Source organism: Urocitellus parryii, chromosome 10, assembly GCF_045843805.1.
Source record: "Urocitellus parryii isolate mUroPar1 chromosome 10, mUroPar1.hap1, whole genome shotgun sequence".
In the NCBI taxonomy this organism is placed as follows: domain Eukaryota; kingdom Metazoa; phylum Chordata; class Mammalia; order Rodentia; family Sciuridae; genus Urocitellus; species Urocitellus parryii.
This window is the reverse complement of record NC_135540.1, coordinates 140,169,281-140,196,832: the sequence shown is the minus strand read 5'-3', so window position 1 is coordinate 140,196,832 and position 27,552 is coordinate 140,169,281. Positions and strand designations below refer to the sequence as shown.

At 50.0% G+C, this 27,552-nt stretch overlaps 1 protein-coding gene across 2 annotated transcripts in view; it reads right to left on the bottom strand.

Moving 5' to 3' along the window:
• Positions 1–27,552, bottom strand: part of Stk32b (serine/threonine kinase 32B) — a 257,345-nt gene that overhangs the window by 21,269 nt on the left and 208,524 nt on the right. The window contains exons 6-7 of one of the 2 annotated variants that reach the window (XM_026395321.2): positions 24,859–24,948; positions 3,686–3,789 (exon numbers count right to left, since the gene is read on the bottom strand). In XM_026395321.2, coding sequence (XP_026251106.1) covers positions 3,686–3,789; positions 24,859–24,948 — 194 coding nt within the window. The remainder of the gene's footprint in view (positions 1–3,685; positions 3,790–24,858; positions 24,949–27,552) is intronic. The other variant, XM_026395322.2, reaches the window with a different exon arrangement.

Here is a 27,552-nt window from a genome sequence, read left to right as displayed (position 1 = left end):
GCAAAGGGAACACAGGTGAGGGAGGTGGTCAGTGGGCAAGCAAAAAGGAAGACCTGGCACCACAGAATATCATCCCCAAAGAAAAGGGGGCAGTGAAACACCACGTCTCTGAATGCCCCTCCTGCTCCCCCAACCTAGCCAAGTAAAGGGAACAATGAGAACAATGTCCAGACACACTTCATCTCGAAAGACCCTGCTTTCTCATGCACACAGGGACAAGGGCATGCTAGTGCCATCTCTAGAAACTGACTTTCCTGTGTGTGACAAGACAGCTGCTCCTTGGGATGCTGGTCAGACCAGCAAACTGCGCTGGCCCATGCTGATGACGTCACTGCTTCTGCACCTGACATGCAAATGCCCCCTCTGAGTGGGGACGGGAGCAGGACTGAGGGCACTGTGGAGAGGGCACTCGTCCAGCCAGCTGCCCCTGGAGAGAACACCGTGAGGGAGAGGAGGCGTGGGTTGGTGAAGCACCCTGAGGGACAGAAGTGCTCCCTGAGGGACAGAAGTGCTCCCTGAGGGACAGAAGTGCTCCCTGCCAGCCTGTTGCCACCGAATTCTTTGTGAATGGCCACTGGTGTCCTGTATGCTTTCCCATAGCTCCTGACATCTCTCCCTACGCTGGTTGCATTAGAGGGCTGGTTGGTGACCCAGGGTGACGGGAGCCTGCTCTCCAGGTGGCCTGTGGGGAAAGGAACCAAGAGTCCCCTTTGGCTCTAGGAAGCTGGATCCTGCCCCTGCCTCCTAGGCAGTCGGTAAGCCCCACCTGTGCCCACCTGAGCCTCATACCCTGCCCGCTCCCTGGCTCCTCGTGGGAGACAGGGCTGTTTCCTGGGCAGGACCGCAGCACTCCCAGGCCCCGTGGCCGACAGTCCATATCAATAGCACCCCTTTCCTATCCGACATTTCCGGAGCATTCCAGCTCTGAAATCCTAGATCACGGGCAGGGAAATTCCCTCTGACTTTTTCATCTTCTAGAGGCGAGATGTTCCTGGGTGGGTCAGGGACACTGCCACTGGACGACTGGGGAATTGCAAGGAGCATGGGGAACTTTAGATTCACACTGGGCACCAGCAAATGCGAGGGCTTCTCAGTGGAGCTTTTGACTGCAGCAATTGTTCCAGAGTGAGTGCAGAGTAGCCCTTTGCATAGGCCCATTGCCTTCTGGGGAGAAATTTAATCCAGTCATAAGCATCTGGGACCAAGGTTTGCACTGTCCATAGCAGGTGTCCTTTCATTCAGTTATCCTGTGCCCATGCCAAAGGCCCCTGGCTGACCATGTGCTTCGTCCTCTTCTGTTGAAACTGACATCTGGATCTCTGAGCAGAACTCCCAGGAGAATGAAAAATGAAGCCATTATTTTGAAGCAGCAAGATTCCCTCCATCCCCGGTACTTCTCGACAAGCCTCATCTTTGACTGTTCTGGTCCTTTCTGCTGGTGGGCGTCCAGCCAGCGAGGGCAGCTCTGGCCAAGGTCCCTTGTGTGGTGGGTGATGTATGACTAGCAACCGCTGGCAGATGCCTGCGTGCTCTGGTCCACAGTGTCGGGAGCCTCACGTCTTCCCCTGAGCATGTCTATCCACAGAACCAAATGACGCAACCAGAAGCAAGTAAGATTGTGGGCTGTTAATTCTTTATTCAGTGCTGGAGAAAAGGAGGAAATTCACATTTCTTTCTTCTTTTTTTGCATTCTAAAAACGCCGTGTACTGTAATCTTGTTTTTGAGGAATTTAGGGAAAATAACTGAGATCAAGAGCAGAAAATAGTGGCCTGAACTAGAGGATGATGACTAATATTTGTCCTCCTGGAATGCTCACGGCCCACAGATGTCACGGCCACAACCAGTGGCAGGAGCTCTGAGCTCCAGTAAGACCCAGGCCCGGTCTCCCATGAGCAGTGCCCAGACCCTCTGACCGCTGCTCCAGAGAGGACTGAAGGATGGTGTTCCCACCATACAGTGGAGAAAACTGTGGTCCTGAGGGGTGAGGCAGCCTTATTTTCAAACAATACTTGTTCTGGGAAGACAGGCCTTGAAAGTAGTCTTATTCATAATGCTTTCTTCATGAATGAAAATATGGGTGATTAGTTCATGTACAAAACTCAACTCAAAGTGGATTGAGGACTAGGAATTAAACCAGAGACCCTGCACCTATTGGAAGAAACAGTAGGCCCCAATCTCCACCATGTGGGATTAGGCCCCAACTTCCTTAATAAGACTCCTATAGCACAAGAATTAAAATGAAGAATCAATACATGGGATGGATTCAAACTAAAAAGTTTCTTCTCAGCAAAAGAAACAATCAGTGATGTGAATAGAGAGCCTACATCTTGGGAGCAAATTTTTACCACCTGCACATCAGATAGAGCACTAATCTCTAGGGTATCTAAAGAACGCAAAAAGCTAAACACCAAAAAACCCACAAATACCCAATCAATAAAGGGGCCAAGGTTCTGAACACTCCTTAGAAGATGATTTATAAACAATCAGTATATATATGAAAAAATGTTCAGCATCTCTAGTAATTAGAGAAATGCAAATCAAAACTAAGATTTTAGCTCGTGCCAGTCAGAATGACAGCTATTAAGAACACAACAATAAGTGTTGGCGAGGATGTGGGGAAAGGGTACACTCATACACTGCTGTAGGACTGCAAATTGGTGCAGCCAATATGGAAAGCAGTATGGAGATTCCTTGGAAAGCTGGGAATGGAACCATCATTTGACCCAGCTGTCCCTCTCCTCAGTCTATACCCAAAGGACTTAAAAACAGCATACTACAGGGACACAGCCACATCAATGTTTATAGCAGAGCAATTCACAATAGCTAAATTATGGAACCAACCCGGATGCTCTTCAGTGGATGAATGGATAGGGGAATTTTGGTATATATACACAGTGGAACATTACTCAGCATTAAAAGAGAATAAAATCATGGCATTTGCAGGTAAATGGATGGAGTTAGAGAAGATAATAAGTGAAGCAAGCCAATCCCAAAAAACCAAAGGCTGAATGTTTTCTTTGATATGAGGATCTTGACTCATAATGGCGATTTCGGGGGAGCATGGGAGGAATGGAGGAACTCTAGATAGGGCAAAGGGGAGGGAGGGAGAGGGAGGGGGCAGGGGTAGGAAAGATGGTGGAATGAGATGGACATTTACTACCCTAAGTACACGTATGAAGACACAAATGGTATGAACATACTTTGTATACAACCAGATAGGAAAAATTGTGCGCTATGTGTGTAATATTGAATTATAATTCATTCTGCTGTCATATATAACAAATTAGAATAAAAAATAAAATATGGGTGATTAGTTGGTTGTCAAGTAGCTCTGTTACTCGTCTCAGCTATTAAATGCAAATGAACTAAAATTAAAATGTGTACCGACCACCCCGGCCCAGCTCTACAGCACAGTCTCTACCCTTAAGGGCCTTGATGGAGCCAGGAAGCCAGGCTCAGGGGTTTCGGGTGTGTTCAGAGGGGAGCTGGAAGCCGCAGGGCTTCTGACCTGCTGTTAACCGGCAGCAGAAGGCAGGGCTGGACCAGGAGCCCGCAGAGGGCCCTTCTCATGCTCAGGGCCTTCCGGTGACACACAAGCTGTGGGGACAGAAGCCCACGATCCACCCAGCCCACATGAGAACCTCAGTCCCGCTCCGTGGTCCCTCCTGTCCCCACGCATCTCACCCAGCCCCGCAGCAGCTCGTAGGCCGTGACGCCCAGGGACCACCAGTCGACAGGGTATGAGTACCCGGGGCCTCCGTCCACGTACACCTGGAAGACTTCGGGGGCTGCCAAAGACAAGACAAAGAGAATACATCGCATGTTACAGTTGGTGACCACGACCCTGGAGGGGACGCAGGGAAAGAACCCAGCTTCTCGGGAGGTGCAGCCAGGATCCTCACTCATGGCGGTGCCCGCCCTGGGTCAGCCAGGAGCAGGCTCCAGAGCAAGGTGCAGCATCCCAGGAAAGTGTGGCCATCTGTGCAGAAGGCAAACAGGAGCCCTAGATGCCCCTGCTGGAAGGGCGGTTCACCTGGCCACGGTGGGTGGGTGCAGTGGGGGGTTGATGGACGGGGTGGGCGAGACCCGCAGCGAGGAGGGAAAAGCTGAGCCTCCTGCCCAGCTCCCTGGCCAGGTGTCCCCCGGGAGGCTTAGAGCTCTTTGTGCCTGGAGCTGCCTCAGGAGCGGTGCTCTCTGGACACAGGGGAGTGTACCGGAAGGCAGATGGCGGGTGCCAAGGGCTGGGGCAGGGGAGGGGGTGGAAGCAGCCGCCTTAGGGTTCTGGGTTTCCTCTGGGTGTGATACTATTTGGAACTAGATGGAGATGATGCTGCACAGCACTGGGGCCGACTGCAGGCCACTGAACGTCCACTCGAAGGTGGTCGATTCTGTGTTCTATGAATTTCACAATAGAAAACACAGTGAGGATGGGAAGAGGGACAGAGGTGGGCCCCTATCCTTCAGGGCACGGTGGCTGTCCTGGGAGTTCCTGCCCATAGTTCCATGTTTCAGTTTCCAGAGAAGACAAAGTCTGTCCCAGGGAGCCACACGGGTTGTGCTGGAAGCCATCTGGACTTCATTTCCAGGCTGGCACTAGGCATGGGGGCAGGCGAGAAAGAACAGGGCGGCTGGTGGGGAGGTGCAGAAGGGCCTGGGCAGCCCGGGCACGATGGCGAGGAGGAGGTGGGGGCAGGGTGGAGAGGATTCTGATGAGGTCGGCTTCCTGCTTGACAGAAGCACTTGTGGACACAAGACACAATCAGACAGACGCTCCCCTCCTTGTGCTCCTAAGCAGGGGATCCAATAAAATCACTAAACAGACACATGGACGCATGGACAGAGGGGCACCCGATCAACAGTAGGAGGAGCACACAGCAGGGGAGCAGGTAAGGGGAGGAGGAAATTCCAGACCTTGAGAAGGACAGGCCGACCCTCCCCACCGGAATCCAGCTCTGGGGCCCCCTTCTCTTCGGACAAGTCTGTCCGTGGCTTTTGCAATGACCCTGCGGCTGGCTTCCATCTCTGTGTCCTGTTCTTCAAGTCTTTGCTGAGCAGAGACCATGCACCCAGCACCCCTAGTCTCGACAGAGGCTCTCTGTTGGTTTTCCATTTCATGTGGTGCTCCTTTCCCTTCTCCAACAGCATCCAGGATGCGCCAGCATCTGCCACCCTACACAGACAGATTCCAAGAGGGACCCTGAGCCCAGCTGCACGGAGCTGGCAAGTGCTCTGCTCTCTGCCGTGTCCCTGTTTGAATTAGGCTCACACCTAGGCTCTTTCAGCTTAAAACATGCTCTGGGCCTGGAGGGAGCTTGAGGAAATGTCCCTTTAGGTTATTTGATCGTGACAAAGGCCTGTGGGAAACAGGCAGACAGGCGGCTGGCTGGAGCAGGGTTCAACAAGCTTTCTGAACTCCCTTGGCCTCCGTCTATAAAATGTGCGTTAATAGCAGTGGTTTATTCATTGACTGTTGGGGGATTAACTAGGCTGACACAAGCCCGTCGCTCAGCAGGATGCCCGGCCCAGGGTGCTCTGTGAACAGCAGGCATGATGAATGGGGGTTGAGCGGCTGCTCTGCTCTCCCTTAGCCGCCCCACCACCTGCACAGTCACCCAGACCAGAAAGTGGGACTGTCCTGAACTCCGTCCTCCTCAGCCTCCTCTGGACCCTGAGGGTTTGCATTTTCAGCATCTTTTTGTGGGTCCCTTCCTGTGACCCCCAGTTCAGCCTGACTCCAAACTCAACAAGCTGACCTGTTCCCGAAGCATCTGAGAGAACATCTTTACTGGTTTCTCAACAGGTGCTGGGCCCAGGCTGTGTTCGCCCACGTCCCACCTGGATCCCAGGACCTAGCCAGAAGCTGAGCTTGAGCCCACAGGGACGTCCCACCCTGAACCACAAGCCACACACCTGTCCCCCTTCCCTCTATCCCAAGGGCTCTGGGAGAGGAGGAGTCTGCGCATCCCCACATCTGGACAGCTGCTGGACAGCAGGACAGCCCTGAGCAGGACAGCCCTGAGGAATTCAAGGTAGAAACTGCAGGTGACTGATCCTCCCAGCTGTCATGACCCAATCAAGTGATAAACCCCCTCCTCCCGCAGCGCTTGGGGCTGATGACTGAACAGAAACAACACTTATGTCATAACTCTTATGCCATCAAAATGACTGCTCTGGTGGCCTGGAGTCATTGTGCTTAGCCTCGAGGGCCAGGTTCAGGTTTAGAGTTGGAATGACGGGCACAAGCCGTGTCCCAGACACCAGCCTTTCACAGAGGGGTGAGTGGCGGCAGGTGCTGTGTTGGGGGTCAGTGCACAGGCCTGCCTACCCTCCCAGATGCCAGGGAGATGGGGACCACATGAGCTCCATCTTCAGATGAGGAAGCTGAGGCACAAGGTGGGGTGTGGAGGCAGGCAGCACCCTGAAAAGATATGTCCAAGCCCCAATGCCCTGTACCTGTGAATGGGACTATATTTGGAATCGAGTCTTTTCAGATGTAATTAAGTTAAATATCTTAGGGAAAAACAAAGGACCCTGGATTTAGGTTGGGCTCTAAACAAAATGATTGATGTATTAAAAGACAAAGGGGAGGAGGGTTTGGGGCACTGAGGAGATAACTCTGTGCAGAGTCCAGAGTGATATGGCCACCAGCCAAGGACACCTGGAGTGGCCAGGGGCTGGAAGAGGTAGGGACTCCTTCCCTGGGGACTCCTGGAGGCGTGTGTCTCTGCTAGTGCCTTGGTATCAGACTTCTGGCTTCCAGAGCTGTGAGAAAATAAGTCCTGTTGTTTAAAGGCAAGGAACTTGCCGAGGTCACCTAGAAGCTCAGCAGAGCTGCACTGAGTGTCTCTGGGCTTCAGAGAACAAATCCTTCCCCTGCACCAGGGACCACCAGGAGGGGACTGAGCTTCTGGGATCAGTGTCAGATACATTCTCTGCTTTCTACTCCTCCCTCCCAAGCTTGCTACTCGGCCAGTACACAGTAGGTGCTTAATAAATGCATGTCACTAGCTCTTTCACCCTTATGCCACAGAGCTGGTCCAGCTGGTCCATGTTTGTCTCAGAAGTAAACGTGGCTCTCAGGCTCTTGTAATGTCTGTGTGGCAGAGGTGACGACGGGTCCTCCGGAAACCGCTGGGCTGTGTCCCCTCCTTGTTAGAGTTGGCTACTGGCTCAGGAGGAAGAGAAATTGCCCCAGCTACCCTCTTACTCCCTCTAGGGGTGACTCCAGGTTCGGGAGTTTGCATTGATGCTGCAGGTGATGCAGCTGTTCATTCCAGGAAAGATTAACAATAGTGAATAAGAGAGAGCACTCCTAATAACACGATGTACTGTCATAAAAGTCAAGGGAGTGCCATCTCCTTCTCTCTGAGAATATCTTCTTCTTCTGTATTTCCTCTTCTCCTCCATATTCTCCTCCCCTCTCCTCTTCTTCTTCAATACAGGGGATTGAACTTGGGGTACTTTATCTCGGAGCTACATTCCCTGCCCCTTTTTATTTTTATTTTTTACTTTTGAGAAGGGTCTTGATAAGTTACTCAGGAGTGCCTCAAGCTGTCAATCTTCCTGCCTCAGCCTCTTCAGTCATTGGGATTCCAGGCACACACCACTATTCCTGGCTTGTACTTCTTCATGTGTGATATACATGAGCCACCTGATGAGATGAAGTGAGTGGCTGGCATTGCAATGTAGCTTTAGGCTACAGTTACACTGTGATACTGTTACTGTTGATCTGATAACATAGTGACTAACGGGAGGGTAAGCTATATAGTATAGATACACTGGACAGAGGCATGATTCACAGCCTGGTCTGGACAGCATATTTTATCACACTACTCAGAACAGCACAAACAATTTAAAACTTATAAACTGCTTTATTCTAGAATTCTTCCTTTAGAATTTTTGGATCACAGTTGATCTTGGATACTTGAGGCTGTGGAAAGAAAACCATGGCAGGGGGACAGCTGTATTGTGCCACTGTGATTGCCCATGCCATGCTGGCTCCACCTGCTCAGCTCTGTGCTGCTACTGGGACACCTCATCTCTCTCCGTCCCTCTCTCACTTCCCTAATTCACCAGGCCCTGTCATCAAAGATGTAGCTCCAGGGCCACATTCTCCAAGAACTGACCTGTGCAGACAAGGCTCTTCACACATACGAGGACCCTCAGGATGGTGCACTGTGCTATTATTGTATCCTCATCCCTGGGCTACCTGGAGGCTTCCTCTTTGCCCCCAAACTCTCTCCACCTCTTTCTGCATTTGGCTTACTGGTCTGCTTTCTCTCTGGGCTCAAAGCTCCTTGAGGGCAGGGAACTTCTGTTTTCCCTGGTCCTCCATGCCTCTCCTGGCATGAGGACATACAGGGAAATCTGTTGACTGATTAAAAAGATCAACAATCATGATAGAAACAACAAGCATCTATACAGCCCTCCCCTCAGGCCAAGCCCTGTTCCAACCTCTTGACACACAGTTTATAAATCAGCTAATCTTGAAGGAGCAGCAGCCGCTGCAGGAGATATTGTAGGAGCTCAGCAAGAATTCATCCACCTTCCCAACAACGTGGAGTCTGAGCCAGCTGTCACGTGTCCCACTGAGGAGGGAGCCATATGCTCTGGGCCAACACTATGAAGGACTCTCGGGGCAGGAGAACACTGATGACACAGTGAGCAGATCCTCTGAGTAGGCCGTTCCCACACCCAGCAAGGCTGTCTAGGTTCAACGTCTGCATAGGCCTGCCGAGATCACGGGTGGATGGAATTCCTCCAGGTCATCTAGGAAAATACAAGCTGAAATTTCTTCCAATGCCCCATTCAAAGGAACAGCCCCGAGCAAGTCTGTCAGCTCCTGGAAATGCAACTGCAAACATCACCACCTGTGCACAGCATTTGGGTGGAGCTTTGTAGACACACAGAGTTCTACCTACATACAGTAAGCCATCCCATCCTTGAAGCAACCCAGGCCAGATGAAGAAACAGGCCCAGTGAGGCCCAGGGCAGGTTCAGGCCATGGAGATAGTGAGTGGAAGAGCTGGACAGGAATGTCATTCTTATAACTCAAAACTCAGGCTCCAGACAGTGGTTCCCTTGTTACTATGGGAATGAGAAGCAGCTTTATTACAACACCAAGAGTTGCCATGTTAATGTGGCCATTTACTGAGCACCTACCAGGTGCCGGGAGCTCTTTATGATTCTTTGCCTGGTATGTCCTCCCCAGAGAGCTAACTCGACACACCGTGCTGATGCCAGGGGCCTACTGAGCTCCACCTGCCTGTTCTCATTTACCCTCAGGAGGACCTTGCAAGGTGAGTTCTATTATCATGTCTATTGCAGGAAATCGAGGCTTGGAGAGAGGAAGTGGCATGTCCAAGGGGACCCAGCTACTGAGGCTCCAGGCCCCAAATGAACCTAGTCTCCTCCATTCTCCAGGGCTAACCACAACAACAGTCAGAACCTCGCTCTGTCTCCTGCGAAGTCCATTCCTTTCCCAGCATGATCCCATCTTTATGTATATGATGAAAATAAAACTCTAGATAATAAATATATATACACACCCGTGTAACTCTGCATATATCTTATGTTTTATAGTGCGACACCTCTCCACAATTGATGTGTTGATTCAGTTGGAATCAAAAGCAAGTGCATTTATGAAGATCCAGGAACTTCACATTTGAGGAAATTAGGGTTTTGATACAACTCAAAAGGAAAAATAAGAGTCTCTTCATTGTCATGCACATTGAAGGAAACTGTTTGGAGACTGGTTCTCCATTCCCCCACCTCCCGAGGACTCATCCACCCTCCGCTGTGTGCTGCTTGCTCTGTGGGTTCCTGGGAACCATTAGCATACCGCTGGGCACCGTGGAGCCTTGGCTGTGCCCTGGCATGGCCCAGGGCAAGTGAAGACCAGCTTCGCCTCCTGCCAATCACCTCCACCAGCAGCTGAGTCACTCTTTGGAAGCAGATTTGAAGTAGAAAGTAACTTTGGATTCCCAGGGCAGCAGAGCACCACAGAACTGGCCTTCCAGAGGGCGAGGGCACAGAGTCTGATGAAAGAGGGTGTCTTCCTGCCCCTGCTAAATGTGTGCCCGCACTTGCTGGGATTGCCACCCTATGCTACCCCCACGGACTTCACTTCTTCACTAGACCAAAACCACCAACAGCACGATGACTTCCTGCAGTGACCTCGTCAGCCTGCCGCTCCAGGGCTGTGAGTGCTGCTGAGGGTCCTGGCGGCTGCGGTGGAGAGGGAGATGCCCGTCTGTCTGCCCCTGGCCTGCGCTGACAGCTTCCAGGACCTAGTTCTGCAGCAGTGACTGAGAACCCACGTTCCAGCCTGGAGGAGGCATCGAGGGACTTTCCCTGGTCCCCCCAGTGTTCTGCCCTGGGAGGCAGAAGCTGGAGGAGTGACATGTTTGGCCCAGCCAGGGCTGGCCTGCAGCTCCCCTTCCCTCTGAGACTTTCACAGCAAGACCACGTCGCCAGCTTGACCTCCCGGTCCAGGACAGCTGGACTGTGCAGCTGGCACCTCCACCTGCAGGTCCCTCGGGCACAGCATCCACCTGCCACGCCCACTCCCCCTCACGGGCCCCTCTCCTGGCCTCTGTCTCAGCCGGTGGTCTGCTCCGTGGCAGTCTGAGGCCGAGGGGTCAGGCGGGCTGGCCCCTTGCGAGCCTCTGTGTCTGAGCCCTTGATTCCTTGCCAGCCTCGTCACTTTCCCTTTCAGGAACTTCCTGCCTAACCTCCTCTGCTCTCTACTCTGCTCTTCTTCATCTCTGCCTGCCTCATGTACTGGCCTTACTACCTCCTGCCTCCACTCTGGGAGGCCCACCGCCCCCTGCCCCTGAAAGACCTTTCCAGGTCCACAGGACCAGGATCAGAGAGCTCAAGGTGCCGGGCTTTTACCACTGAGACTCGGCTCCCAGCCCCCGGCACGACGGCCTCGGGTCATTTATATTTCAGTTCCTCGTTTGTAGGAAGGATAACAACATCTGCTACATTAGCCTTTTGGGAAAATGGAGCCATGTGTATTGTTCACTGAGCACACAGTACCTGCCCAAAACGCTCTCCCATCGAATGACTGCTGGTTACTGACATGCTCAAAGCACTGGCTTAAAACCATTTTACAACTGACTGTTCAACAAAGGTCAAAATCCTTATCACGAAAACTTTCTAAAAACAGGTCCCACCACCCCACGGCCTCCTACCCGGCCACTGTCCTTTCTCCATCCGTTGTGCTGACTTTGAAGAACAGGGCTGACTTTGAAGAACAGGACGCACTTTTTAACCTTCTATGACTTACTTGCCTGATAATCTTCACTCTGTCCTTGGTACTCATGAACTCCTATTTATACTTCAAGACCCAGACCAAATTCATGCCCCCTGGGGAATAGTCATGGAGGCCCTTGTCATCCCTCTCCTGGCCCAGCGATGCAGCCATCCACGCTCCAGACTCTGCCAGACCTTGACCGGTCCTCCCAGGAGCATGCCCAGCAGCGTGCCCCGCAGCATGCCCTGGCTGTGTCTTAGTAAATGACACTCACACCCTCTTTCCTGGACTTTGAGCTCTCTGAGAACAGGGGCAAGACTAAGTCAGCCCCAGATTCTCAGGGACTCTCACCAACCTGTTCTGGAAGTAAATGCTCTGCGCATCACAGTGGCAAAGAAGTTGATGTCACAGAGTCCTGGCTTGGGATCCTGGAGGCTGCCTTTACTGGCTGTCCGTCATTGTGCAAGCACTTTACACCAGAGTAAGTCTCACAATAACACGGCATAACAACGGTCCCCACCCTGTAACAGTATATATAATAAATATATATACACATAAGATGTGACAACTTCAGTTCTGGGGGTGGCACAAAGCATGTTCCAGACAGATGTGAGCTAGTTTTCAATACTGAACAGGCAATTAAATGCATGTGTAAATGAAGGCCCTGCTCCATAGAGGCACCAGCTGGACATGTCCCCAAATGATTCAATAGCTCTGTCATAATTCTGTGCATTAAAATGTACCAAGAATTTGTGGAAAATAGAGGTAAGCATCAGGCTTACCTCTCCCTGGGTTCCTTGGGGTAATTTAATTTGCTCTGCTCATAGCTAGCCAGATGAACTCGGGCATCACATGCTTGCATAGTAATTTGAGATAAAAATGAAACCACCACATCAGTCTGATAATTTTTCTCTTTCTGGGATGTTATTAGCATTAAAAGCAACAGAAAAAAGGGTTTCATGAAAGTGTAAGAAACTGCTCAGCTATTGACCATTAGGACTTCACAATTGGCAGGGGAAGAGGAAGAGGGGAAGTTTAGTGGGCTAATGAGTAAACAGGGACACACTGATAAAATGCAGAAATAAAATACGAACCAACACCAGAAAACCATTTCATGGTACTGGGTCAGAATCAACTAGTAGATGGAAAAATCGGTTTCCATGGAGAGTGATAGTCTAGCTGGAATCAGAGGGTCAGGATCAGTGCAGTTTACACAATTAATACGCAACACTGGGGATGAGTTTCTAAATACCATTCATGCTGATGGAAAAATTCACTTACATACAGGTTGAGTAGCCCTGAACCAAAATGAATGGGACCATAAATGTTTTGAATTTCTGATATTTTCAGATTTTAGAGTATTTTCATATACCTAAAGAGCTGTCTTGGGGATGGACCCATGTCCAAACATGAAATCCTTTTAAGTTGCATATATACCTTATACATGTAGCTGGAAGGTGATTCTTTATAATATTTTTAGCATGCTTGCGTTTTCACTGTGATTTGTCACATGAGCTCAGGTATAAACTTTTCCGCTGGTGGAATCATGCCAATGTTGAAAGCCTTTTGAGTTTTGGAGTATTTTGACTTTCCTATTTTTGTTTTAGGGATGCTCAGTCCATAGCACCACTCTCTTAAAGGACTCCAGATTCTCTGTTTATACAAGACAATTAATGCTTTCTAAAAATTTCCCGCTGCACTTGCCATAGGGACCGAAGCTCCAACATGGCGTTTGGTACTGCGTGGTCTGGCCCTGTCCGTGAGTAGGGCTCCTCTTCCTCGCTTGCGTTGCTCGGGTCAAACTAGTTTTCTTTCAGTTCTACGGGTCACGCTCTTTTTGCTTCAGGGCCTTGGCAAATGCAGTTCCATCTCCACGCACTGCTTTGCCATCTCTTTTGAACAATCGTGACTTATCTTTTAGGACCCAGCTGGAAAGTTAACTTTTTTAGCAAAATTGCTTTGGGCCTCTCCAGTCTACTGCGTCTACCCCATCATCATCTGTCTTTTCCCTGACAATTCTTACAAAGATTTTAAACAATTTTGTTTGGTTTACAATGTACAAGCTGGAGTGTCATGCCTAGCTTAGCGATGGGAAGAAGCTAGAAAATGCACATGATCCTAACTTTCCTGGAACCCACTAGCTTGAAGTCTGGAGAAAGTCAGATGCCTCCAGCAGAGAGCGAGGTGTTGCCTTGGGAGTGTTGGGGAAAGAAGGCAGGGCTGCCTACCAGAGGGTGGGGAGACTTCAGCTGAACTGCTTGATGAAATGCTCAAGGTTGTGTTTGGGCCTAAGTGAGAGAATTGAACCAATGTTTTTCCAGATACAAAGGGAATCTGCATCTTCTCACAAGGTCTTCTCTATAGACCTCACTGTGTGGTCAGGAAAAAGACCAGGCCAGGAAAGGAGACTGCAGAAGCTTACCTTGATGGCACAGGACTTAGGGAAAAGAATAACTGCTGTGTTAGGAAAGGTAAGGAGTGCTTGACCCATGTCCCCATATCTTGATGGAAAAATGTCTTAGGCTCATGGAAGAAGGCAGCAGATTCTTCAAAAGACACAGGCAAATACCCATGAAGGTAGGGGGTTGAACAAAAATCATAAAACTCTCCAAGGGAAAGAGAAAGAAAATCATTCTGAACTCAAGACAGTGATTTCCTCCTTTGGGGAAAGGGACAAGATCAGTGAGAAATACCTTTAAGAGTCCCAAGGCCCATAGACACAGACCTTCCTGACTGAGACTGGACCAAAACAACAATGATCATGTTCGGCCTCCAACCAAACAAGATCAGCAAGTGTCAGGTACCAAGATGCAGGAGTCCACTGCCAGGGCAAGGTGCATGGAGAGGAGAGGCCTGCAGGCAAACCTCGAGCTGAAGGTGGAACAGGGCCATAGAGAGAAATACTCACTGGTCTAACTCTAGAGGCGGTGCGTTGAGGAGAACCATACCAGAACAAAACCCATGTCAAGCTCAACGCCTGACCAGATTGACTCATCCCTCGCCCACACCAATGCAAAGGCACAGAAGCAGAGAAGTCAGAACCATTTCTGGGAATAGACACAGTCCTACACAATGTCCAGATTTTAACCCAAATACGGGACATGTGACAAAGCAAGAAACAGAAACCCACTGTGAGAGATAAAGAATTCAGTAGAACCATATTCAGATATGAACTAGGTGTGGAGACTCATAGACAAGGAATTTAAAATGTTCTCCCTAGTGGAGAACTGAGGGGCTTCATTAACCACAGGAACGTAGGCATTCTGTGCAGATTCAATAGGTATTTCAGCAAAAAGATGGAAAGTACAAAAATAATCACACAGAAATGCTGAACACAAACACGTGCCAAAACAGAGTGCCAGTCATGAAAAATGGTTCCAAAAGGCTCATCAACAGACCCAAAGGGAGGTCAAAAGAAGTTACCTAAAATGAAACTTTTTTAAAAAGAAAAAAATGGTGGTAGTGGTGGTGGTGATAGGGACAGAGTATCCAAAGGCTGTGCAGGAAGTTACCAAAGGTCTATTTTATGTATAATTGGAATCCCAGAAACAGAACAGAGAGACAGAGAATGCATCCAAAAATTTTTTTTGCAGAGATAATGACCAAGAACTTTCAAAAATGATGAATCATCAAACTACAGATTCAAGAGGTTGAGAGAACATCAACAAGAAAAACATTAAAAATAAAAACAAAACCTGATATATCCGAATACTTCAGATCCAAAAACCAAAGATTAAAAAAAAAAATCTTGGACACAGCTCAAGAAAAAAAGCCATACACCCACAAAGGAACAGAGGTAAGAATCACAACAGATTGATTATCAGAAACACTGTAAGTCGGAGGCAATGGAGTGACATAAAGAAGACCTGGAGGAGAAAAAAGCTGTTCACTTAAAACATGTATCCAGTTAAAATGGAAATCAATAGTTTCCCAAGAAAAAGTTTTTAAAAAACAAATGAATTCATTCCCAGAAGACTTGCATTGTAAGAATGTTTACAGGAAGTCCTTTAGGTAGAGTGAATAGGAGGTGCTACCAAAAGAAAAAGTGAAGCTACACAAACAAAAAAAGAATACCGGAAATAAGCAAAAAAAGTAAGCATAAAATTAAATTTAAAAATTTTTAACCATTAAAAAATATAATTGAATATCTGAAGCGAAAATAAAATCAGTGAATTTTGAATTTATAGTAAGTAGCACAAAAGATGGATGCAAGGATTTGAGAGTATGTTTTTCAGAGATTCTTACATTATTTATATTCAAGCACAGATTCCAGTTAATTGATAATGCACATTGTAAATCTACATCAAACTCTAAATTGTTGATTTTTAAAAGAGGTATAAATAATAAGCTAATAGATAAGTTAGAATGGAATCATAAATAATCATCAAGTAATTTAAAATAAGGTAGATAAAAGGAACAGAGATAAAATATAGTGAGTAGAAGAAATAGAAAGATGATATACTTAAATTCAGCCATATCAATAATTACATTAAATATAAATGGCCTAAATATCAATGGCAAGGCAGAGATTATTAGAGTAGATAAAAATGCCATCTATATGAAGTACACTTCAAGTGTAAAGGCACAGAGACATGTTAAACAAGGGGCAGAAAGAGGAATTGATGTGAGTGTGCAGGAGGAGGCTTATCCTGACCCATGAGAGAAGACTTTTAGCATCTGTTTTTGACAATGTCATGCTTGTACCCTGAAGTCTGCCATGGTGAGAGTCCTTACATCATGATAAACAGCAAAATCTACAAATCAGTACTTTTTTCTTCCTCACCTGAGGACATTTGTTAAGGACTTACCAGAACACTACTGAATTCATCATGCAAACACTAATCAGGAGAAGGCTGAAGTGGCACATTAATATAGTTGTCCCTCTGCATCTGCAGGTTTCAAATCCAGATTCAACTAACCACAGAGTAAAAACATTCAGGGAAAAAAAAAAAAGTCTGTACTGAACATTGTTGGCTTTATTTCTTGTTATAATTTCCTAGATAAATCCAGTAACGTTTTTCATGGTCTTTATAGTGTATTTATTATATACAATAATCTAGACAGGATTTCAAGTCCACAGGAAGACAAGTGTTTACATAGTACTACACTGTAACATAAAAGGGCCTTGAGCATTTGTGAATTTCGGTACTCTGAGTGGGGAGTGTTCTAGGAAACAGTCCTTCACAGACAGTGAGGGACAACTGTGTCAGACAAAGTAGACTTCAGAACAAGGAACAGGAAAGATATTACATAATGGCCCATGGGGCAATCTACCGTGGAATGTAACTGTCCTAAGTATGGAGTCCCCTGACATAGAGCAACAGAATACACGAGACCCTAGTGGAAGGGAAATAGACAAACCCACAGTTGGAGTTGGGAGTTCCTACTCTGTTAACCTGGTAACTGATATAAGAAGTAGGCAGAATGCAGCATGGATAGATAGAAGACCTGTGCTACACCGTAAAGTGCCTCAATCCCACGTTTAAAGAACGTGTGACCCACAGGAACGTAGGCATTCTGTGTCAGTGTACAGACTACTCACCCAGACAGGCCATGGCCTGCTGTAAGACAAATGACATCCACCAGACAAGTGAGAAGAAAGGAAGAGAAATCACGTCAGGTCTTTCCCCTGATCATTGCAGATTACACCAGACGTCAATGGCAGAAGGGCACATGGGAAAGCCCAAATATTGTCGGAAATGTTGGTAACTGAATGAAAATGGACACGTAAAACATCAGTATCTGTGGGAGACTGCTAAAGCTGGACCTCAGGTCTGTAGCACTAAATGCTCACGTCGGAAAAGAAGAGAAGTCTCAGTCAATTATCTAAACTTCTATTTTAAGAAATTAGAGTATGGAGAACAAATTAATGCCAAAGTAAGCAGAAGCTAGGAAGTAATAAAGATAAGAGAAAAAAAAAACCAATAAATAGAGGAAAACAATAAAGATAAAACCACTTCTTTAAGAAGACCAATACACTTGATAAACCTCTAACAAGAATGACAAGGAAAATCAAAGAGAAAACACAGTTACCAACTTGGGGGTGGCAAAGGGACATTGTTGCTGAATCTTTATTCATCGAAAGGATAAAAATGGGTGTTACAAATATCCATATGAAAGATCATTTAAAAAGTTAAATGAAATAGGCAAATTCACTGATCCCAGTGGCACACCCCTGTAATCCCAGCAGCTGGAGGGGCTGAGGCACGAGGGTTGCAAGTTCAAAACCAGCCTCAGCAACTTACTGAGGCTCTAAGCAACTTAGCAAAACCCTGTCTCAAAATAAAAAAACATAAAAAGGTCTGGGGATGTGGCTCAGGGTTAAGAACTGGTTCAATCCCTGAAACACACACACAAAGCAAATTCTCTGCAAGACATAAACTATTAAATCTCGATGGACTTATTTTAGGAAATTGAATTCATCCTTAAAGGCTTTCCTGCAAAGAAAAATGCGAGACCCAAACATCTTCACTGCGCTGTTCTACCCTATCTACCAAATCCACGCAGAGAGAACACCACCCTACGCAAGTCCTCGTTTCAGGAAATAGAAAGGAAGACCCCCACCTCATGCTACAATGCCTGCGATACTCTGATGCCCCCACCACACGAAGTTATTATGAGAAAATAAAAGGACAAGATTCCTTAGGAACCAGATGTAAATATTGTGAGCCAGACACGAGCGAGCGGATCCCGGCACTGTGTAAAAGGAAGCAGACATCGGGACAGATGGATTTATTCCAGGAATTGTGGAGGCTGCTTCAGCATTTCAAAATCAGCCAGTGTGTTTCAACAGACTATAGATGTTTGATTATCCCAGCAGACTCAGAGAAGCTCTTTGACAAAATTCAAAATGCATTTATGATGAAAACCACAAACTGAAAATAGACGGGATTTCTCAACCTGATAGAGAACAGGCACAAATACCTCACGGCCCACAGCAGCTGACTGGAGGAGCCCCAGATGATTCCCAACCGCGCAGGCCAAGAGCTTGTGGAAGTCTTAGCCAGGGCAAGCAGGGGGCTGCATGAGGAAGGAGAGCACCCGCCCTGCAAAGAGGAAATGAAACTGTGGTTGTGAACATGGTTGTCTAGGAGTAATCCCAAAGAATTTACTTTTACAAACTGCTAGAACTGATAAACAAGTTTAGTAAAGTTGTAAGATACACGGTTCATACGCAAAAACGATATGACCTTAACTTTGAAATTAATGATTGGGAACCCATGATTTTAAACAGTGGTACTTGAAATAACACCTAAAATCCACAAAACACTTAGGTATAAATCTAACAAAATATGTGTCAAATCTGATGCTGAAAACTAAAACACACGTGCAAAAGAACTCAAGAGGACTTGACTCATGGACAGGTATTCTGTGTTCACAGGTGGAAGATTCGACTCTCTATGACGCACTTCTCTCTAGAATGTCACACAGAGTCACCGTAATCCTAACAAAAACCCAGCAGGATTATTCTCTTGTAGAAATCAACAACCTGGTTCTAAAATTCACACGGGAGGGCAAAGGACATAGTAGAGTCAAGAAAGCTTTGGAAGGGTTGATGGTTTGTCCCTGAGGTCAAGCATCATGACAAAGCTTCAGGGAAATTATCAGCCCAAGGATGGACGTTTGGCGGGAGCAGAGCAGAATCCAGGAGGAGACCTGCACATGTTTGATCAACTGAGTTTGACAAGGCCGCAGAGGCGCCTGGATGGAGAAGGAGGGTGCTTTCAACAGCGGTGCAGGAACCACTGGACGGCCATGGGAAATCCCCGAAGCTCGGTCCACACCTCACACCACAAGTTGAGTTACGTAGGCTCTGGCTCTAAATGTGAGACCCCCAAAGTGTAAAACTCCCACAAGAAAGCAAAAGAAAGAACTTTGTGACCTTGTGTAAGGAAAAGAGTTCAGTTGTGACCGAAAATGCAAGATCGATAAACGGAAAGTTGAAGCTGGACCTCACAGACATGTAGAACTTCTGCTTTTTAAAAGATTATTGAAGACAATAGAAAGTCAAGCCACTGACTAGGAGGAAATATTGCAAAATACCTCTCTGATAAAGGAACTATAGGCAGAACATACAGAGAGCTCTTAACACCTAATGATAACAACAGAAATCCGGTACATTACTGGGCAAATGGTCTGAACAGGCACTTCACACCAACAACATAAGGACAGCAAATAGGCAAATGGAAAGAGGCTCAGCCCTGTTAATCGAGAGAGAACTGCAAATTAAAAACACACCCGGCCTGTTAGAATGGCCAACAAGAGGGCAGGAGGAGGCCCCGCACTGTCCAGGATGCAGGGCAGCTGCGGCTCCCACCTGTGGCTGTGGGAGGGGAACTGGCAGCCGCTCAGGGAAACCGGCTTCTCGGAAAGTCAAGCCTGCACTTACCACCAGAGCCAGCAATCCCAGGGGAGGGGTTCACTCTAGAGAAGGGGACACTAGGGTCTATAAAAACCCTCATGTGGATGTTCATCATGGCTTTATCCACAGCTGTGCAAAACTGGTCACAACTCAAACGCCCTTCACCTGAGGAGTGGACACATGTGCATACGCCATCCACCAAGGCGGACTGACTCCCCACAGAGAGGAGCCAGCTGTGGGTACACACAGCACGAGCAGACCCCCCCCCCCCCACGCCTTCTCAGCAAGAAAGTCACAGAAAAGGCCATGCCTACGTGATGCCAAGCCCACGGCCTTCTGGGACAGGCGGAGCCATGGGTTGAACACCAGCCCCTGGTTGCTGAGGCCTGGGGCGGGGGATCCTGGGAGGTGAGGAACTTTCATGTATCTTGGATGCGGGGTTCAGTTCACCTGAGCGAGAGCCTGAGAGAGGGAGCGCACTGCCTAACAACTACCCCTCAAAAATGAGCACCTCAGTCTACAAACGTAGCAGCCTGTGCCTGTCCCCACCACGGCCAGACCAGTGAGGGTGGGGACGCTGCCTGGCACACAGGTGCTCCTCGAGGAAGGAAGGAGTGAGGCCTGCATGGCCCACTCTCAGGAAGGACGGTGGGCACGGGCCTCCCTGCTGGGGCTGAGTGCCAGCTGCTGCTGCCTCTGGCACAGAGCAGCTCCCCGCACTGTCCTCAGCGCCATCGTCAGTATGCGGACAGTAGGAGTGTTGCAGGAGTGACCCTGTTGTGGCACCCTAGTGGGCTCGCTGTGGCTGCCCTGGGGAGAGAAGCCGAGGTGTGGCGAGCCCCATCTTCCCCCTGCACCCACCCTTCCTGGGCTATGCCCACTGGTCACGCCCATTGGTGAGAGTGAGAATATCTGGGAGCTTGTCCTGCAGGGAATGTGGGAGTGGCCCTGGGCTGGTGCTCAGCACATGCTCAGTAAGCAACCACCTAAGTAGCCGGAAGGACAGGGGTATCAGCTGCCAGGCTCCAACACCTGCCATCTGTCAGGCACTGTGCCGTGTGCCTCCTGTACTGCTGCTGTCACGTCCCCTCCACACACCCCAGTGGGACACCCTGCACCCACGGCGAACCCCACTTCCCAGATGAGGACACGGAGGTCTTGTGCACTGGACGCCGGCGCTGGGCATGCACTGTGCCAGGCACTCGTGCGCCTCTGTTGGGTAATGAGATTCGGCAAGTCCAGCACCGGCCCCTAGTGGAAGGTATCCAGTTGCTCTGTGCGGAAGCCCTCACCTCCCTTGGGCCCACCCCTGGCAACCTGGCCCTAACGCCTGTCACGGTCACTGTGAGGGCCTACTCAGAGTCTGGTTGTGCCTGTCCCAGCAGTGACTCACACGCTTGCGCCCCAGGAGCACTGGGATCTGAGGACCAGGCGCCATTGTTCCCCTCTGTAGTCCCAGCGCCTGCGGCTGGCCCCGCGTGCCCTGGAGCCCCGAGTGGCGGCTGGAACATTTCTGACTTCTAATCTGACATACTGCAGAGAGATTTTTCCCCCCTTCACTTTCGAATCCCATGTGCTCTTTTAATTAATGAAAATTCAGTTCTATGCAAATGTTTCTTCTGGGACCATCCTTTGTGAGCAGCCTTTTGGGAGCTAACTCATCAGCCTCTTCCCTGAATCCGTGTTTGGAACATTCTGGGAACTCGTTATTGGGCCTTTGAACCGAGGAGCTCCAGTGAGCGAAATCAACAAGCCCGCCACTTGGCACTAGGAGTCAGCAGCGCTGGGAACCGCAGGCTTTGTTTATTGAGAGCTCTTCACTTCCCTGTCTCGCCGCCAGACACCGCTGCCTGGTGCGGTTTCGCCTTGCGCCTCTGAAAATGCAGCCATTTGGAAAAGCAGGCGTGCTCCAAAGCCCATGAAGGTCTCTCCTGTGCATTCATTCATTAATTCAGGCCTGAGGCGCCTCTAATTAGGGCACTAGCAGCCCCGAGTCTCATGCGTAGCTGGGACAATATATTTATTTTGTGTCTGTGACACTACAGCTCTACAATATCGGAGCTCAGTGTCATAAAGGTAAAAACCTTTTATCTCGGCAAAAGCAAAGACTTCACATCCAAATAGATGCGGCTTCAGACTCTGGCCCCTTCACTTACACCTGTGTGACACCAGAAGGGCCAACTGGCCACTCTGGACCTCAGGCTCTTTATATACCAAATGAGAGGGATGGAGAAAGCTCTCAGGGACCTTCCAAGGATGAAATGTAGCAACAGGTACAAAGTAGGGCCACCACTCATGTGGGTTTCTTCTTCCTTTTGCAGCTGGGGCCCCTGTGGGCGTATCCAGCGGGTCCACTCTCCTCTGCTTTCCTTCAGTGGGAGGCCAGGGTTTGAGGTGGAGGAAGGCCATACAGCTCTCCAGGGGCGGGCTCAGGAAATCTGCTAAGCATGGAGTCCAAAGCTGGCCGACTGGTGGGAGCTGGTAGCAAACTGTCTCGAATGTCCCCAGTGGTCCAGGGGCTACATTCCTTGGGATCATTTTGCTTTTTGGAAACAGCCTAGAAACAGAACTAATTTACAGGATTACAGGGGAGGCTCCAAGTGGGGCTTCCCACCGCCATCTCCCCTCTCTCTTCAGCCCTCCCGTGGGGGGTCCCTCTCTGACTCTACCTGACCTTTCTGGCAGAGCTCCCGAGGCTTCAGGTTGGTGCTCTGCTCTCTTGCTTCCCCGCCTGGGGTCTAGCCCCTTCCTGAGGTTTGCTGATCTTGGTCCTGGAAACCACACCACCCACACCTCCAGCCCTCCTCCCTCCCGGAGGACGTCAACTATCAATCTGAGGTCCCACGGCCACCTCACCTGCAACGCCCTCACTCCCACCACACCTCCAGCCTGCTGCTGCTGTGACCCCTCCACAGGAGCTGCTACCGCGACCCCAGCTGGCCAGCCCAGAACCCTGCTTCGCCCCCTGCTGCCCCGTCAGCTCCCGGGTCCTGCCCATCGGATTTCTCTTGACTCTGAAGGCAGTGACCTCCTTGGTTGAATAGGCTCTGGATCCTTCTGGAAAGGGATTTCAGAAAGGTCGTCGAGAAGGGAAGCCTTGCTGGAGTGGGCAAGCATCCACCCACGGCCGGGGTCTTCACAGGAGCCGCTAGTGAACGCGCACGTTGTCAGGCCCTTCTGCTGGAGGAGCCGAGACCCGAAGGCCAGGCTGCAGCCGCGCTGATGAGTGTGGGAGTCCACCAATGACGTCCCCCGGGGCCAGTCACCCAACCCCTTTGAGCATTCCCCGCACCCCCCTCCTGTCTGCTCACCTCCTAAATGGGAATAAATAAATAACCGTGCCAGCCTGGTGTTTGTGAACATCAAAGGAAGCTATCGGCGGGAAGCGCTCGGCTCCGTTCCCGAAAGTTAACACTGTGACAAGCCGCCTGTGGCTTTGCCATGTTTTTACAATGTCATCTATTTATTTAATAAGATGAATGAAAAGAGCTTAGCTTCTGAGATGACAGCACAGATTTGGAATCTCCAGATCTACACTAAACGCAAAGCAAACAGCTATATCAAAAACCCTTGATGCAGCTGCTTCAAAACCAGGTTGTCCCCAAATACAAAACACTGCAGTGACAAGGGCTCCACGGGAGTGATGCCTGTCAACAGTAAACAGAGAAGCCACAGAGCAGCAGCCGGTGGACCCAGGACAAAGAACCCCAGGCGGCCAGCAGGGTTCCCTGGGGCCTCATGGAGCTGGGGGAGCCAAGGCTCCCTGTGGGAGAGGGCCGGGGGACCAGCATCGGAGCAGCGGGCCCCGAGGACCAGGGAAGCCGAGGAGGGGAGCAGAGCCAGGCCTCAGTCGGCAGCTGCCTCAGGTCGGCCTCCTCACGGCCCATTCAGCCAGCAGAGTTCTCCTGAGCTACGTCATCTTCTAAAAGTCCACAAGATCGCGTTTCACTTAGGAATGAGCCACAGGAAAGTATCAAATTCCACACAAAGTTATTGTAAGTGGAAGGAAAATGAAGAACAGCATAACACACCCACAGGGCAAGTCCCAGAAAGAAGGGCCAGTAAAGCAGATCAAAAGTGCCATCCCTACCGCTTCACCAGAGCTGAGTCAGGAGGTAAGTTGTTCCACCAACGGTCCCACGAGAACCGGGCCATCAAGCACCCTGGCCCCATGTGGTCCCTTCTACACAGCTGCAGAGGTGACTTGCTTTGGCCGACTGAAGTTCAGAAAATGTAACACAGCCATGCTGCTCAGCATGTGGGGATTGTGTGCCTCCTGTTGAAACGACTGCCGCTGTGACAGGAGGCCCACCCCAGCCCCTGAGGATGGGAGACCACATAGAGAGAGGCCCCTCCATCTGAACTGACCTCAAGTGGAACTGACCCTCCGCTGGGGCCGAGCACACGTGACAGATTGAGCCCAGCCAAAATGCAAACAGAGCACCCACCAACCAACAGAATGGTAGAAATGACACCCTGTTATTTGTCCAAGCCTCTAAGTTTTAACGTGGTTTGTTGTGCAGGAATTGGTAGCTGATATAGAGTTCAGAATTAACAACTACCAGAGACATTAAACAAAATTAAGCAAGACATGAGAGTATAATACAGATCAGAAAAAAAATGTCTCAGAAATCAGTCAAGAGAACTCAGGAAACAAGAGACACAAAGGGAAAATCATTTCAGAAGGAAGAACATCATCGAAAGCACACAGAGACACAAGAGATAATGCCTTAAGAGAACCGTCGCAATGAGGTCATTTCAAAAGAAACAGAGGAAGAGGTAAAAAGGTTTGAGAGAAAGTCACAAATATTGAAGATTGGCAAAGAAGAACCAGCGTTCAGATAATAGGCACCTTGGCAAGAGACCAGGCACCTACTGAAAACAATCCTTCCGTGACAAGTCCCCAGGGAAAGCCAGCTGGAAATGAAGAGCACCGTGTGCCGAGGCATGCAGGCCCAGAACGTAACACAGGCGGTATTCCACAATGCTCCTGGACTCTAATGAAAAAGGAAATATGGTTTTGCTCCTACCTGGGCAGGCCCCAGCCGAGGCTCTGGCTGAGTAGAAACTCTGGCAAACCCAGGGGCATGGGTCTTGCAGAGGGGACAGCTGGGGAAAGGCCCAGGGCTGGAGAGCGGGGGAACACACTGGGAAGCTGGGGTCTGGTGTGGGGTGAGGAGGGCATGGGGCAGCTGAGGAGGAGAGGCAGAAAAGGCTTAGGTTGGGAGCACTCACCCATGTAGGGCTTGGTGCCAGCCATGGACGAGGCCTTCTCTGTTCCTCTCACCACCGTCGCTATGTTGAAGTCCGTGATGTGAACATGCCCTGCAGGAGCACAGATCACCCCAGTTAGCAAGAGCCCGGCTGCCGGCCTGCGTCCTTGGGAGGTTAGTGGAAAACGTCGGGACTTCTGCTTAGAGAGAGATCTTATCAGACACTTCAACACTGCCATTCTGTGTGCAGGTCTTAGCATTTGGATGCATTTGTACAACATGCCTGTTACTTATGAATACCTAGATTGAGGGCAGGAAAAAGGAACAATGGGTTGAAAGTTGAGAGATGCTGATCTCGAGAATGAAGACTCCTGGTAATTAGCCCACAGTGTGGCTTGGCTGTGGCCGTGAAGGTGGGAGGGGCTTGTTCACTGGGGTCAGTGGCGTCCTTAGCACAGCCCGACTGGACTTGGCATGGAGGGGCAGGGATAGGATCGCTTCCGTCCAGTCTGAAGCCATGGCATCTGCTCAAGAAGCGCAGCAAGGACGAGACAGGAAAGAAGAACAGGGACGGGGATGTGGGGTAAAGGTGGGGGGAGGAGAAGTAGGGAGGGAGTTCAACACACGAAAGAAACCAGCTCCAAGAGCCCCGAGTCCTAGGTCTAAAGGCAGCCCACTGTCACATGGTGGGAGGATGGCTGCTCGGCCCTTCACCAGGCCTGAGGCCCCAGTGAGGGGCGTGGGCTTTCAACACGCAGCTGGGAGGGGTGGCATGCACAAAATTGACCTGGGGGCCTGGAGGACACCTCCAAGAGGTGGACACACTCCTCCTGGAGCAGGTGCCCTAGGGTGTGCAGAGGGTCCCCGGGGACTGCCTGCGGGAGGGGAGTGCCCATGTGAGCAGCTACAGGGGACACAGAGCACCAGAGGTCTCCTGTGCCAGCTCCACACCTCAGGCCCAGCTGCGAGCCCGGGAGTGTGCCCCAGCGGCTGGGCGCTCCCTGGCCAGTGCCCCAGGGAGAGACAGTGGTGAACCGCTTACTCAGTGATGATCTCAAACTGCTCAGCACCTGTGGACAGAGCCGCAGCGTCCGGCCAGGCCTCGGCAGGGACGCGTGCTTGCTCTCAGCGTTGTTATCCAGCCAAGGGAGGCTCAAAACCACTCCCCCGCCAGGGCCCTCCGTCCTGCACCCTCCCACCCCTCACCACTGATGCTGGCAAGTCCACGTTCCTGCTTGTGCTGTGGGGTGTGTGGAGGTGGGAGTGTTGGTCACTGCTGCACCCCATGCCTGAGCAGCTCCATGCCTGGTGACACCCACCACCACTGTGACCTGATTTTGGGAACTTCACATAGGGTTTTTATTTGGTTTTCTTTCACTTCTCCCTTTCCTTCAAAAGTTTAGTATTTGCATTATAAATGTAATACTAGCTCATTATAATAAGTTAAAGAAACAGAACATGATTTTCAGTCCACTCTGATCCCTCTCCAGTGACTCTCCCCACCATGTAATCACACTGATTCGGCTAGCTTCTCCATTAGTTTTCTGTTGGCTTAGGCACATATGTTGGGCCTTTGGTCAGCTCTTTCAATAATGAGATCATGCTCCATGGGTCATTCTAAAAGCTACTTTTGCATTGAGCCATGTACCATGGATATCTTTCCAAATTCATCTGCCCAGGTCTATCTAGGAGACCTACAATCCCTTACCCTTTGTATCTGCTCTCTGTTGCTATAACAAAATACCTGAAATGTGATCATTTATTTTTAAAAAGAGGTTCTTTTAGCCCATAGAAAGGAGGCTGAAAGTCCACGTGTGTGGGGTCTCATTTCTTCAGCCTCTGGTGAGGGTCCTCTTGGCTGCATCATGACATGTGGATGATATTAGGGCTGGAGCCCATGCAAGAGGGGAAGAGTACCTAGTGCCACAGGAGGCCAGAGAGGGACGCAGGGGCCAGGCTTATTTTTATAACTTGTTCTTGTGAGAACAGACTCACTCCATGAGTTCAGCATAAATCCTGAGAAGAGTGGCCTAAGGACCTAGACCTCTCCCAGGCTCCACTTGACAGGTTCCACCACCTCCTGCTGCCACCAGTCTGAGCTTCAAGTGAGCAGGGCAGTGGCCTGGAAGCCTGATCAAACCCTGCCTGAGGCCAGACCATGCCACTCCACTGGGCTTCGGAGCCAGCAAGGAGCCAGAGAGGGCAGGGGGAGTGCAAAAGGAGCTGGGAGGGGTGGGGGGTGGACTGCAAGGCACTGGGCCTCTGGGCTGCGGCGAGGACCGGGGCTTTCCGTCCACACAGGGGCTCTGCTCAGCTCTGTATCCTGAGTAGACCCCAGGATGAGGACAAGGACAAGGGCAGGGAACCCGGTGGCTCACTAGGGAGAGAAGACATGCAAACCCTCTCCAGTCGAAGCTGCTGCCCTTTAGGGCCACAGCTGGTACAGGCCCAGACCCCATGGTGGCCCTCAGGACTCAGGGAGGAGGATGCTACCTGAGGATCCAGAGAGAGCCACCTGCCCAAGTTCCTGCAGCTGACGGTGGGGAATCCTGCGGGGTTTCCAGGACCCTCACTCCACAGGGCCCAGTCCAGGGCCCTCACCTGTGTCCTCCGGGCCCTCAGTCAGGGGGCCCTGCTGCAGCGGAGGCAGACCTGCTGGCACACACCCTGGAGTCTGCGCACAGCGGTGACGCCCTGTGTGACGGACAGCAGGATC